This window comes from Amblyraja radiata, chromosome 17 (genome assembly GCF_010909765.2).
Source record: "Amblyraja radiata isolate CabotCenter1 chromosome 17, sAmbRad1.1.pri, whole genome shotgun sequence".
Taxonomy (NCBI): Eukaryota; Metazoa; Chordata; class Chondrichthyes; order Rajiformes; family Rajidae; genus Amblyraja; species Amblyraja radiata.
In genome coordinates, this window is record NC_045972.1 from 19,290,831 (window position 1) to 19,305,211 (window position 14,381).

General features: G+C 46.3%; 1 protein-coding gene across 3 annotated transcripts in view; it reads right to left on the bottom strand.

The window, feature by feature from the left end:
- Nucleotides 1-445: 445 nt before the first annotated feature.
- The window catches only part of gse1 (Gse1 coiled-coil protein), a 507,238-nt gene continuing 493,302 nt past the window's right edge, over nt 446-14,381 (bottom strand). For 2 of the 3 annotated variants that reach the window (XM_033035828.1, XM_033035826.1), the window contains 6 exons: nt 9,149-9,419; nt 8,600-8,716; nt 8,013-8,378; nt 5,359-5,628; nt 3,619-3,722; nt 446-1,649 (listed from right to left, as the gene is read on the bottom strand). In XM_033035828.1, coding sequence (XP_032891719.1) covers nt 1,515-1,649; nt 3,619-3,722; nt 5,359-5,628; nt 8,013-8,378; nt 8,600-8,716; nt 9,149-9,419 — 1,263 coding nt within the window. In that variant the 3' untranslated portion in view covers nt 446-1,514. The remainder of the gene's footprint in view (nt 1,650-3,618; nt 3,723-5,358; nt 5,629-8,012; nt 8,379-8,599; nt 8,717-9,148; nt 9,420-14,381) is intronic. The other variant, XM_033035827.1, reaches the window with a different exon arrangement.

Genomic DNA, 14,381 nt, shown 5'->3' on the forward strand with positions numbered 1-14,381 from the left:
CGAGGAGTTTACTTCAGATCAGAAGCTTTCCCAATACACCGGCCACATCTTTTTTTTTTTTAATCAACACCGACCCACATCAGGAGTCTCTACCTTTATCGAGCGTCAGAGTGGCCAAATACAGGCGAGTGCAAATTAGATACGATAACTTACAGTACGTTAGGAGAAAAGTTACGCAGCTGATACAGCCACAAGTTGCCACTGGTGCTTGTCTCTCTCAAGCAAGTATAAATAAGAGGGAGGGAGGGTGATAGGCAGGGGAAAGAGGTGTAGAAGTGTTGCATCTTCTCTTAAACTGGTGCTACACCAGAATAGGAGTGAACAGCTCATCTTCTTGCTCCCATGTTTTTTTTTTTGGATTTTTGTTTTAAAAACACTTTTGTTTCTTTGTCCTGACCAGCAGCAGTACGAACACTAAAAGCAAGATATTTGCCAAAAGCAGAAACATATTAAAAATGGCAAGCTTTAATACAAATAATTAAAGTAATAAAAACATACAAAATCTGTTTTTTGTTTATATACAGTACAAGGCAAAGCATCTTTTGTTTTGTGAAAAAATCCTTTTTATTTTGTTTTTTTTAATAATTAAAAAAAAACGCCCTTTAGGCTACCATCTTTCCAGACTTAATGCACACTCAGAGTTGTAACATGCATCAGTGTGATTTAATAGTCTCTGGTTCAAAATGTACCTGCAATTGCTTTAAGTGCATTTTTCTGTAATAAAAAGCCTCGTTTTCTGAGCCAGTCTTGAACTGTCATGGTCTGATTCAGTTGCAGTGCAAGGGGGCAGAGTGAGGAACCAACCAGTCTATCGGGGAGTGGGGGGTGGGGGGTGGGGGGGCTTTCCTTTGAAGAGGGAAGTGCGGACAGGTATAGAGATGTCCGAATCTTGCTAAATGGCAGAAAGGTTGGTCGAGGTTGCAGGGAGGGGGAGGTTGGTGGGAGTGGTGGAAACGGGCTGCTGTTCAATGAGATGGGTCCTTCAATCGCACATGGTCAGTATCTGTGGTTTTCTCCACCAGGCTCTTCTCTGTTGCTCATCTTCGGATCAAGGAAACGTCCACGCAGGAACTGCTACAGTTTCGCTTGGGTTGTTGTAGCAAGCCACTCGAATCAAGAAAGTACAGAGGAATTGAGACAGTCCAGTCTACTTGTATTGGATGTATTAGTGTTGGCTCTGGAGGTCCGGATGAGACCACCCCCTGCAAACCTGTCTCAACTGGATTCGGGGGGGGGGGGAAGAGAGATGAGGAACTAAATAATAATCAGAAATTCAAACAAGGATGAAAAGAGAGTGTTCCTTTAAGCAAATGTATGTAAAAAATAGAGAGGTCCAGAAGTCTTGTTTTCTATGCAATGCAATGTTCGTCCAATAGGCGGTTTATCCTTTTACCCTTCGCTTCATGTGTGGCGTGTTTCTTTAGGTCTTGCCTAGAGTATCAATTCCAATGGGAATCTTAAATACCAGGATAATAAAATAGTCTCTGTATGCCATGGCTGAGCTAATAGGGCTGTCACCTTGGAAAGGACTTGAAGTAGCTTCTAGACCAGTGCATTGTAGGCAGTGCAAGGCACTTTCTTAAGTGGTCCAATTCGGACTGGAGTCTCTCCCTTTCTGCAGCCAGTTTCTGCTTCTGGGCCAAAAGTTCCTGCATTTCAAAGAGAACCATGTGCATAATGTCATCAATTATCACCACCAATGTTGAACTGAAGTTTTCAACTATTTCTCCAAGTTGGCAGAGTCTAACAACACGGGTCCGGTTTAAACATTAGGACGCAGGACCCTCAGGGATGAAATTAAGGAACACTTCTATTTGAAGAGGGTAGTGGAAACTTCAAACTGATATTAAGTCATTTGTTAAAGTTCGTAGTGTAGGAAGGGGCAGCAGATGCTGGGTTATACCGGAACATTTGCTCAGCGGGTCAGGCAGCATCTCTGGTGATATTTTGGGATGGAACCCTCTTCAAACCTATCGACTTTATTGGTTAGGTCACACGTGGATGTACTATCCTACATTAGGGACATACAGGTCTGGTCGCCCTATTATAAGAAGGATGTGAAGGCTTTGGAGAGGGTGCAGAAGAGGTTTACCGGAAAGCGGAATTAGAAGGTATAAGGAAAGATTGGACAAACTTGAATTGTTTTCTCTGGGATGCCGGAGGTTGATGGAAGATCTGATAGAAGTATATAAAATGATGAGAGGCATAGATAGTGTAGACAGTCAGACTTTTTTTCGTCTGCATGGAAATATCAAAGACATTTAGCTTTAAGGTGAAAAGTGCAAAGTTTAAAGGAGATGTGCAGGGGCAACTATTTTACACAGAGGGCAATGGGTGCCTAGATCGTGCTGCCAGGGGTGGTGGTGAAGGCAGATACATTAGTAGTATTTAAGAGGCTTTTAGATAGGCACATTGATATGCAAGGAATGGGGTGGAAGGTGGATATGAATCATGCGCAGGCAGATGTGATTAGTTTACATCATGTTCAGCACATGTATGACCTGTTCTTGTGTTGTACTTTTCTATGTTCCATGTTAATTTTAGTATGGATTATTATAGGTCAAAGGCATTGCATGGGATATGGGACGTGGAAGATGCATAGAGTTGTCTAATGATATACATGAATGGCAGATCAGGATGGAGGGGCAAATTAATCTCCTGCTCCCCTGTCCCAAATTCTGCAATTGTTTAAATACTGCCTCTATCAGTTTAGTTTAGTTTAGTTTAGTTTAGAAATACAGTGTGGAAACAGGCCCTACGGCCCACCGAGTCCGCGATCCCCTTACCAGCGATCCCCGTACACTGGTACTATCCTACATTAGGGACAATTTACAACCTTTGCCAAATCCAATTTACCTACAAATGGGAACGTCTTTGTGGAGTGTGGGAGGAAACCGGAGCACCCGGGGAAAGCCCACGCGGTCACCGGGAATGTACAAACTCGGTACAGACGGCACGCGTAGTCAGGATCGAACCCGGGTCTCCGGCGCTGTATGGCAGCAGCTCTACAGCTGGGCCACCGTGGCGCCCCCTTGTTCTTTCCAAAACTAACCCATGACCAACTATGATTAACTAATTTGGTGCCCATCAATGGTGGAACATGGGGAGTTGAACATTTAGGGTCCGCCTCCACAGAATTCCAATAGCCAGGCAGAAGCATTCAATGGATCAGAGTTAGCAATGGATTCCCATTCTCGAAAGCAACCCCACACAGTTAAGATAACCTAAACACTGACATCAGACAAGGTTTAAAGCTTCTTATTCCCACAGCTCAGGACAGTTTGACTTCACATGCCCAATTAGTTGAGGAATGACCAACTTAGCTGCTTGGTTGGGTCGCGCTTCGTAATGCGGGGCCCACATTCCTATGGTTGCACAATCACCCCTTAAAGCTGTATCGAGATCACATTGATGTCATTGGATCTCCATTAGCTGGGATAATGAACGTTTCAGACCCAATGTCCATTTGAAGGACTTTACCAAGATGAGGAAAATTAGCCATAAGTTCTGTGTCCCAATTTACCCTTGCTGTACCAACCCATTCCAGCTACGAACTGATAGGAATCAGCACCCAGGAATTTGAAAGAGCACCATAAGAGATTTATTTGCACCACTTACCGACATGCTGAGGGATAGCTGCTCTGCGGACAGGCTAAGGTTATAGTGAAACGTTTCCAGGCGTCTGCATTGGGCTTGTAGAACCTGTCGCTCCACATTTTGCTCTGAAATAAATGATCAGTTTTTTGTTAGATTTTAACATAGAACATTGCAGAGTGTGAAGATAGATACAAAATTCTGGAGTAACTCAGAAGGTCTGGAGAAAAAATGTAGGTGACGTTTCGGGTTGGAAACCTTCGTCAGACTGGTATTTGGGTTCCGACCTGAAATGTTACCTATTCTTTCTCTCCAGAGCTGCTGAGTTACTCCAGCATATTATGTCTATCTTTGGTATAAACCAGCGTCTGTATTTCTTCCTAGGCATAGAACAGTGCAACACAGGAACAGGCCATTAGCACACTATGTCCATGCTGAACATGAAAACAAGCTAATGTGTGCTGCCTGCACGTGATCCATCTCCTTCCATATCCATGTGCCCATCTAAACACCTCTTAAACACCACCATTTAATCCGTCTCCACCACCACCCCAGGCAGCACGTTCCAGGCACCCACCATTCTTTGTGTAATAAAGTTGCCCCACACATTTCCCTTAACTGTTTCACCTCTCTCACGCCCTCTAGTCTTTGTCATTTCCACCCTGGGGAAATAAAAGTTCTGACTGTCTACTCCAGAATTGATACATCACAGAATGTTAGGAATATTATTCTGTGTGCTCACAGAATATTAGGAAAAGTCAGGGATTATTAGGTACTGCATTTTTTCCGTTTTAACTAATTTTAAAACTCCCCTGAAGACCTAGCAGGGAAAAGGATGTTTTATTTCCTTTCACCAATAAAACAACATGCTGCTGTAAACAGCTTCCATGTAGAATTAATGTTTCATCTACCCACAAATACCTTTGGGCTATTAAAAACTATAGTGGGTAGTGTGCTGGATGCTGAATCAGTATTGAATTGGCTTTTCCAATGTTGGGAATGTTTCTATTAGAAATCACATCCTTCAGGTTGGGATGTTGAAACGTAGTTCCGTTGTTTCTCCAGACCAATCACAGAATGTGGGCTGGTGATTGTGGACACAGCAAAATGGAACCCATACGTTGGGTGTTGGAAAGTGAGGAAATAAGAGTACTGCTTTCATCCATCTTGGCCGAAGTGAGGGCTTTGGACTCGACAACTCACTTGGCTAACTACACACCAGGGGTGCAGTGGTAGAGTTGCTGCTTCACAGCACCAGAGACCCGGGTTCAATTCTGACGAGTGCTGTCTGTACTGACTTTGTATGCTATCCCTGTGATGGTGTGGGTTTTCTCCGGGTGCTCCGATTTCCTCCCACACTCCAAAGAAGTACAGGTTTGTAGATTAACTGGCTTTGGTAAAAAATGGTAAAATTGGCTCAAGTGTGTAGCATAGTGTGGGATCGCTGGTCGGCACGGACCCGGTGAGCCATAGAATCTGTTTTTGTGCTGTATCTCTGAAGTAAACATGTCCTGGCACATTGCTATTTTTTCCGAGGGCGGGGAATCTGTGGAATGCATTGCCATAGACTGCTGTGGGGGCCAAGCCAATGGATATTTTTAAGTTGGATAGACAGATTCTTGATTAGTTTGGGTGTCAGGGGTTATGGGGAGAAGGCAGGAGATTGGGGTTGAGAGGGAAAGATAGCTCAGCCATAATTGGGGAGGAGTAGACTTGATGGCCCGAATGGCCTAATTCTGCTCCTTGAACGTATAAACAACCTACCTTCGACATACTCCTGGTAAGCCTCAAAGACGGCTTCAATGCCCTGCCATTTTGAATGGAAAGGCCTTGCATCTTCCTCTTCCTCCTCGTCTTCATTGTCGGAGTCCTCCTCCTGCTCACAAACAACCACTTTCCTGGTCAGGGTGGCAGCGTGCTGGCCGTTCTGATGCGTAAACTGTGTTCTGCCGGAGGAGTGGATTTCTGGAATGTTGTATCGGACAGAGGTGTCCAGCTTGTGATTTTGCTCAGCGGATAGTGTCGCCGTGGTGCCTGAACAGAAACAGACATTGGAAAATAATCAATGCTTTGAATGAAGCGTCTCGACCCGAAACGCCACCCATTCCTTCTCTCCAGAGATGCTGCCTGTCCCACTGAGACACTCCAGCATTTTGTGTCTATCTTTAGAGTCATACAGCATGGAAACAGGCCCTTTGGCCCAACATGCCCACTACACTCGTCCCACCTGCCTGTGTTTGGCCCATATCCCTCTTAACCTGTCCTATCCATGTATCTGCAAAAATGTTTCTTAAATGTTATATAAACATGATCATATATGGGTGTTGAATATGCAATTGAAGGCCATTCTGCCTCATGTGCCTGTTCTATCTTTCAATGACATCATGGACAACCCGTACATTGATGCCTTTGGTAAAAACTGAGAGGCATCAATTGTTATTTGCAGAAGAGAGTTCCAGTCTTCCACAACCTCCTGCATGTGAGATACAGCATGGAAACAGGCCGTTCGATCCACCAGGCCAACCATCAATCACCCGTTCACACAAGTTCTATGTTATCCTACTTTCTCATCCACTCCTCAACCCCATTCTCCTGCCTTCTCCCCTTACTAATCAAGAACCTGTGAATCCCTGTTTTAAATTACCCAGTGCCTTGGCCTCCACAGCCGTCTGTGGAAATGAACACCACAGATTCACCATCCTCTGACTAAAGAAATTCCACCTCATCTCCTTACTAAAGGTACGTCCTTTTATTCTGAGCCTGTGCCCTCTGGTCCTGGATCTTCCACGAGTGGAAACTACCTCTCCACATCCACTCTATCCAGGCCTTTCACTATTCGGTAAGTTTCATTTAGATCCCCTCTACATTCTATCTAGACTCCAGCGAGTACAGGCCAAGGGTTGTCAAGTGCTTCAACAATTTCCATACCTCTTCCATATCCCCTTGTGCCTGCCTTTTCTCATCTATTTTACAAAACTACCCAACTCCTTGAATCTCAGTTATTACACTGAGCAGAATAATATAGGCCTTTCAATTCACTGTTTTCCTTTGCCTGTGCTTACTCAGGCCTGAGCTTAAGCCAGTAGAGTCACACAAACTAATAAAAAAACATAAACAAATAATCATTTGCAATTACTGCTGGGAGACAAGTTCATAATTTCCTTTTGGCGAAAAGACAGCTCGTTAATGGGATGCTTGGTATGAGAGCACTAGGCTGGATCAGTTTCAAGCCCAGCAGGAGCTCAGCTTTCTGATGTCTGCACAACCAACTGTTGCTAAATCATACGCATTTTGTGGCAGGCAGCAAACCAGAGTTAACACAACCGCTAACCATTTTAACCGCTTCCCATTCCCATATCAATCTTTCCGCCTTGGGCCTCCTCCATTGCCAGAGGTCTGCCCACATCCACACTGGAGGAACAGAATCTCATATTTCATTTGGGTAGCTTACAACCCAAAAGCGTGAACATTGAATTCTCTAATTTTAGATAACGTCCCTTCTTTTTCTTCCATCCTATCTTTCCTATGCCCTACCCTGAAGCACACCCATTTCTCCCACCATCTCATACCCCCATTCCCCCTCCATCCTGTTCTAATTATATCCCTTCCTCTGGCTTTATATTTCATGCCTCTCCTCTCCTTAACATCCTTTCCTCTCCTTTTCCTCTCCAGCCTTTGTCCATGCACCTGCCAGCCAAACCTACTTCTCCTGTATCCACCATCACTTACTAGCCTTCTTCCCCCACTACCATCTGTCTGTGGAAGGGTCCCAACCTGAAACGCCACCTAAGCAAGTCCACCAGAAATGCTGGCTGACGTGCAGAGTGACTCCACTTTGTGCCTTTGTCTTTGAAAGCCCTTGGGCGGAGCAGCAATTGGACTTTATCTTTTGACTGCAAGTTTCAGCACTGAGCGCAACAACATCAAGTGGTCAACTAAAATATATCCAGCACAGGCCAGCGATTTTAGATGCAATTTTAACCTGGGATTAGTTGGCTGTTGTAAATTATCCCTAGTGTGTAGGATAGTGCTAGCGTCTGGGGTGATCGCTGATCGGCGCTGACTCGGTGGGCCGAAGGGCCTGTTCCCACACTGTCTCTCTACGTCTAGAATCTAAGTCCATTTGGATCGTAGACACAAAATGCTGGCGTAATTCAGCGGGTCAGGCAGAATCTCTGGTGTAAAAACAATAAGTGTCGATTCAGGTCTGAACCCTTCTTCAGACATTTGAAAAGGGTCCTGACCCGAAACGTCACATTTTCTTTTTCTCCAGAGATGCTGCCTGTCCCTCTGAGTTACTCCAGCATTTTGTAACTATCTCAGAATAACCTAGTCCGATCTCTTTGGACTGCCTCCAATCCTACTCGATCCTTCTTTAGGTACTTGTGTAGCAGTGCACGTCACTCATTCCCATTTACCTTTGTGCTTCTGTAATGCTCGTTGTGTGGATTGCAATACAGACTCGTGGAACTGTTGGGCGAAGTCCTCGGCCATGAACGCTTCCCAAGGTTTGCTCTTCTCGCCCGTGCTGTAGGTGGCGGAGCCAGGACTGTTCTTCTGCCCGGCGTTACTGTGCAGGCTGACCGCCCTCCGGCCAGCATGCCCCTCCTGCGCCCTGCTCTTGTTACCGGGCGGCGCTGCCTCCTTCGGCCTGGCGGCCGCCTCTGGAGGTTTTGGCGGGTCCGGTCTGACCGGCTCAGCGGTTCTCCGGAGTTCCGGCGGGGGCGGGGCGGCACTCGGAGGCCTGTCGGACTCAACGGCCGAAGGTGCACTCGGCTTCTCCTCTGTGGGGGCAACAGCGACAGCAAATCATGGACGGTTTCAAGACGAGAGTTGTACATAAAAGCCTCTTCAACATTACAGAAATATACCCAGTGTTTCCCAGATCAGAGTTTTGAAAAGAGATATTATTTTAAAAAGTTTAATTGATACTGTCTGAAGGAACAGACTAACGTTGGGATACAATTATTTAGATTAGGGCCCTTTTAAAGAGATTATTACTCACTGGTCTCAGCAGAGCTGGGACTGGTGCATGACAGAGGAGTGACATATTTAAAAAGCGCGTCTGAAGGTTGTGCCTTCTGTTTGATGGACTGAATCATCTTCGCCAGCGTATCCCTTTCTATAAGGTAGAGAGAGAGAGAAACACTGTAAATACTCCGAGCTTTGAACAAGCAGACAAATGAAGAGAGAACTGTGCACTTGCAAAGTGAGTGGATTCTACAGGGTGCTGAAATCCCCTCTCCCATCGGGCAAGAGGTACAGAAGTGTGAGAAAGCACACCTCCAGATTCAGGGGCAGTTACTTCCCAGCTGTGATCAGGCAACTGAACCATCCTATCACCAACCAGAGAGTAGTCCTGACCTACCATCTACCTCATTGGAGACCTTCGGACTATCTTTAATCGGACTTTATCTTGCACTAAACAAGCACCCTAACAACGCCCCAAACAGTTGGGTCCAGTGAGCAGGCAAATAGGGCTCCTGGAGGAAACCTGCCTGTTCCGTTAGAGTGGAGCTGGTGCTGTGAGAGAACAAGGAGAAATAACTCCTACCCTTCCGTTTCTCTGGGAGGATGTGAGCAAGGCTGAACGATGTTAGAAACCTCTTCTTCTCCGCCAGGTCAGGCATGCTGTTCATCTCATCGGTGGTGTACTTGTTGGGCAGCAGCAGCCGAGGCGAGGGTTCGTGCCTCTTGCTGGGGACCGGCGGAGGCGAGGGGCTCCTCTCCATCAGCATCCGCCGCCTCTTGCGACGTTTCTGCCTCAGCACCTCCTCTCTCCGAGCCTGGGTGGTCAGACCAAAAACACGTAGGAAATCCAGCTTCTGAAAGCACAAAGGTGATAAGTCCATAAGCGACAGGAGCAGAATTAGGCCATTCGGCCCATCAGGTCTACTACGCCATTCAATCGTGGCTGATCTATCTTTCCCTCTCAACCCCACGCCCCAGAGACACACTCAAGAATCAGAGGACATGGGTTTAAAGTGAGGGGGGAGGATTTAATTGAAACCTGAGTGGTATCCAGAAGGGTTTTGAGCTGCCGGAGGAGGTGGGTACCATTACAGTGTTTAAGAAATATTTAGACAGGTGCATGGATAAGACAGGTTTAGAGGGATTTGGGCCAAACGCAGGCAGGTGGGACTAGTGTAGATGGGACATGTTGGTCGGTGTAGGCAAGTTGGGCTGAATGGTCTGTTTCCACATTGTATGACTATGACACATGGGACTTGAGCAAAACACAAAGTGCTGGAGGAACTCAGCAGGTCAGGTAGTATCTTTAGGCTCAGTTTGAGTTTAGACCCACCGTGTCCACGCCGACCAACGATCACCCGTACACACCTGGCACAATTTACAAAGCCAATTCACCTACAAACTTGCACGTCATTGGAATCTGGGAGAAAACCAGAGCTCCCGGAGAAAACCCACATGGTCACTAGGAGAGCGTACAAACTCCATACAGACAGCACCCAGTTAGGATCAAACACGGGTCTCTTGCGCTGTGAGGCAGCAGTTCGATCGCTTTGCAGCCATCGTGCCACTCCGTGTCATCTGTGGAGCAAACAGACTGATGACATTTGGTGTTGGGATCTTCCATCAGATTGATGACTCGAAACATCGTCTGTCCATTCCCTGCACAGTTGACCCCTCTCCCGCTGAGTTCCTCCAGCACTTCTCCTTTACGATTAATCTCAGAATACCTGAGATTTGGGGTGTGGGAGGATGGAGGACTTGCGGTTGCTTCAGAACGTTTTATTTGGTTTAGTCTTCCCAACACATTGCTCGGAGAGCCAACTTGATTTCCTCCCCCCCCCCGACTGGGTTGTTTGGAAACATTGGGATGGAAACCTGCCGCAGGTGGAGGTGTTGCTTGATATTCAGGTGCACAGACTTTAATCAAACTAACTGTTGGTGCTGTGTGTACCAGACGGTACTGCCATGCTGTCTGCCTTGCCACACTGCCCCAGACAACTTTCTACCCCAGACCCTCTGACAGAGCAGACTTCACGAAGAAGACTGCTGACAGTGAAGAATTCTGAAAACCTGCACCTACAGCAAGCTCCTCTCCCTGTGATTGAAAGTCGGGACATTTTTTCAGCATGTTGAAAAATGTCCACGGGTAAAAAAAATAGCCCCGAGTACCTACGGCTGGCCTGTCCGAGTTTGAATCAAGGGGAAAACTCGGGAGAATTTGTGAGTAACTCGGGAAAGTGGTACAGGGGCTTTAATAGGAACCTGAGGGGTAACTTTTTCACACAAAGGTTGGTGGGCATATGGATCAAGCTGTCGGAGGGAGTAGTTGAGGCAGGTACTATTGCAATGTTCAAGAAACATTTAGACAGGTGCACGGATAGGACAGGTTTAGAGGGATATGGGCCAAACACAGGCAGATGGGACTGACTGGGATGTGTTGGCCGGTGTGGGCAAGTTGGGCCGGAGGGCCTGTTTCCATGCTGGATGCCTCGATAGAAAATCTCAACGGAACATTTCCTCTGAAGTAACTCCGCAAAAAATGAATCGCTGAAGTTCCACAGCCAGTCCTCTTGTAGCTAATTCCAAGCTGCTAAATTCATGAATGTGAGAACTAATGATCCCATTCAGCCCTTTAATTGTGAACATCAGTTGAGGGAGCGGAGAAATGTAGTGAGATGATAATGTAATTAAATGAAGATTGATTAACTCAGGGCTAATTTAAATAGTTTTTACACCTAATTCAGGTCAATATGTTGGCAGTTTGCATTAGTCTATCAGTGATTAAAGACCGTGACACCGGAATGTGGACGACGGCAGCAGGTTCATGGGAAGCGCCACCACCTGCAGCTTCCTCCCCACCTCGTGCACCACAGAAGAGTACAGCATAGGAACAGGCCCTTCGGCCCACAATATCTGTGCCGAACATGATGCGAAGACCAAGCTGATGTACCAGTTCCTTCAACATCACTGGGTCTACATGCTCTCTGCTCAACACCCTTACTAATCAAGAATCTGTCAATCTCTAAGATTTTCTGATCTTCTGGGAATTCCATCCCATATTGCACCATCTCCATCATCACAGACAACGTTCAACAATGAGAGACACCGTTGTTCGTGAAGAGTGAATAATGCAGCATGGAATACGCTCCACACTGCTGCCTTTGGCTGAGTTCTCCACTCGGTTCTGTTTAATGGCAAAGGACTGTCCAGTTTATTTCTGATTCTTGCAAGACCTGCTCTATCTTTAGCACTGTGGCAGGTAATCGACACAAAGAAATGTAGATGCTGGAATGTTGCACAGAAAACAAAACTCTTGCCCCCCCCCCCCCCCCTCCCACCCCCACCATCTCTGTCCCAGCTTTCTCTCCCTTACTACAATTTCTGAAAATAGACATAAAAATGCTGGAGTAACTCAGCGGGACAGGCAGCAACTCTGGAGAGAACGACTGGGTGACGTTTAGGGGTGAGACCCTTCTTCAGAAGTCTGAAGAATGTCGGAAGAAAGGTGTCAAGTTTTTCTCCAGAGATGCTGCCCGACCCGCTGAGTTACTCTGACATTTTCTGTTCTACTCATAAGTTGTAGGAGCAGAATTAGTCCATTTGGCCCATCAAGTCTACTCCACCATTCAATCATAGCTGATCTCCCTTTCCCTCTCAACCCCATTCTCCTGCCTTCTCCCCATAACCCCTGACACTCTTACTAATCAAGAATCTGACAATCTCCGCCTGAAAAATATCCACTGACTTGGCCTCCACAGCCGTTTGTGGCAATGAATTCCACAGATTCACCACCATCTGGCTAAAGAAATTCCTTCTCATCCCCTACCTAAAGATACGTCCTTTTATTCTGAGGCTTTGGCCTCTGGTCCGAGACTCTCCCATTAGTAGAAACATCCTCTCCACATCCACTCTATCCAGGCTTTTCACTATTCGGTAAGTTTCACTGTGGTAGATAAACCCTCAATGTGGTCGATAAATCACTCATTGCAGAACGCAATGTGAAGCAGCCGTCTCTGTGACTGCATAAAATTAAAGACACCACAGTGATAAAACATCTGGGAGCTGTTATTATAGGAATGGGATTTAACAATGAGGAAGGATGGCTCAGTAGTTACAATGGCTAAAAAGATTGTTCAGCTAATTCATCAGGATATGGCACTGTGACTACTGGAGCTTCAGGTAATAAATATCGCACTCCATGGAACGTTATGTCTGACAGACAAGGGAGGTTTACTGTGTAGGAAGGAACTGCTTTTTACATGGAAGGTAGATACAAAATGCTGGAGTAACTCAGGAGGTCAGGGAGCGTCTCTGGAGAAAAGGAATAGGTGATGTTTCGGGTTGAGACCCTTTATCAGTGAGGAAGGGTGTCGACCCGAAACATCAACCGTTCCTTTTTTCCAGGGAGGTTTATTCCCAGATAGACAGTAATGGCAAAAGTGTCTAAAAAACATTGATTCATATCACTGTAACAGCACAGGAGGAGGCCATCGGCCCACTAAGTCCACCCTGGTATTCTGCAGGAGCAATGCAGTTGGTCCCCTCTCTCTTCAATCCTGTGGACAATCTGCAGTTGTGTTTTCCTCTCAGCACTGATCCCCAAGATTGCATCTGCCTCAACCTCCCTTACAGGAGACGTTATCCACTTAGCTTTAGGCTTATTATTGTCATGAGGCAGCACAGTGGCGCAGCGGTAGAGTTGCTGCCTTCCCGCGATAGAGACCCAGGTTCGATCGTGTCTACGGGTGCTGTCTGTACGGAGTTTGTACGTTCTCCCCGTGACAGCGTGGGTTTTCTCCGGATGCTCTGGTTTCCTCCCATACTCTAAAGACGTACAGGTTTGAAGGTTAATTGGCTTCTGTAAATTGTAAATTATCTCTAGTGCATAGGATAGTGCTAGTGTATGGGGTGATCGATGGTCAGCGCGGACCCGTTGGGCCGAAGGGCCTGTTTCCATGCTGTATCTGTAAATCTAAAGTCGAAAGTGTACCGAGGTACAGTGAAAATCTTTGTTCGCGTGCTATCCAATCAGATCAGATAATACTATACATAAATACAATCAAGTCAAACTCAAGTACAATAGATTGTGCAAAGGGGAAGATACTGAGTGCAGAATATAGTTCTCAGCATTGTAGCGCACCAGTTCCATAGACCATGTACACAATGGGGTAAAGGTGAATCGGACAGCACCCTAGCTTATGGAAGGACCATTCAGAAGCCTGCTAACAGAGGGGAAGAAGCTGTTCCTGAGTCTGGTGGTGCGCGCTTCCAAGCTTCTGTACCTTCTGCTGTACAAGAGCAGGAAGTAGAAGGAATGACTAGAATAGTCAGGCAAGAATCCGGCAATATGTGAAAAGGAACTGCAGATGCTGGTTTACACCAAAGGCAGACAAAATGCTGGAGTAACTCAGTGGGTCAGGCAAGTCGGGAGAATACAGGAGAACTGTTATACCAGTTGGTCCTAAGATTCTGGGTAAATCTCTGCCTTTTATCCCAGACTGCAATATGTAACCAAATGGGAAATTTACTGCGTTCCAAGCAAGTTGGTGCCTTTTAATATTGCTCTTTACGATCCCAATGCCTGCAATCTCTGCATCAAGACTACCTCTTATTGAGCCGTGGATGCTTGAGAGCCAGAAGACAGGCAGCTTCCTTTATTGTAAGCAGAGCCACACACTGATATCTGCAAAACCACCAACACATTTGACAAGCATTACCCTGGGCAATACCAGTACCTCAACGAACACAGCCTGCTTCAACCTTGTTTGATCGCGTGTGCCTGCCCACAATTGTACCTCTTATCTCCTGCCTCCTCC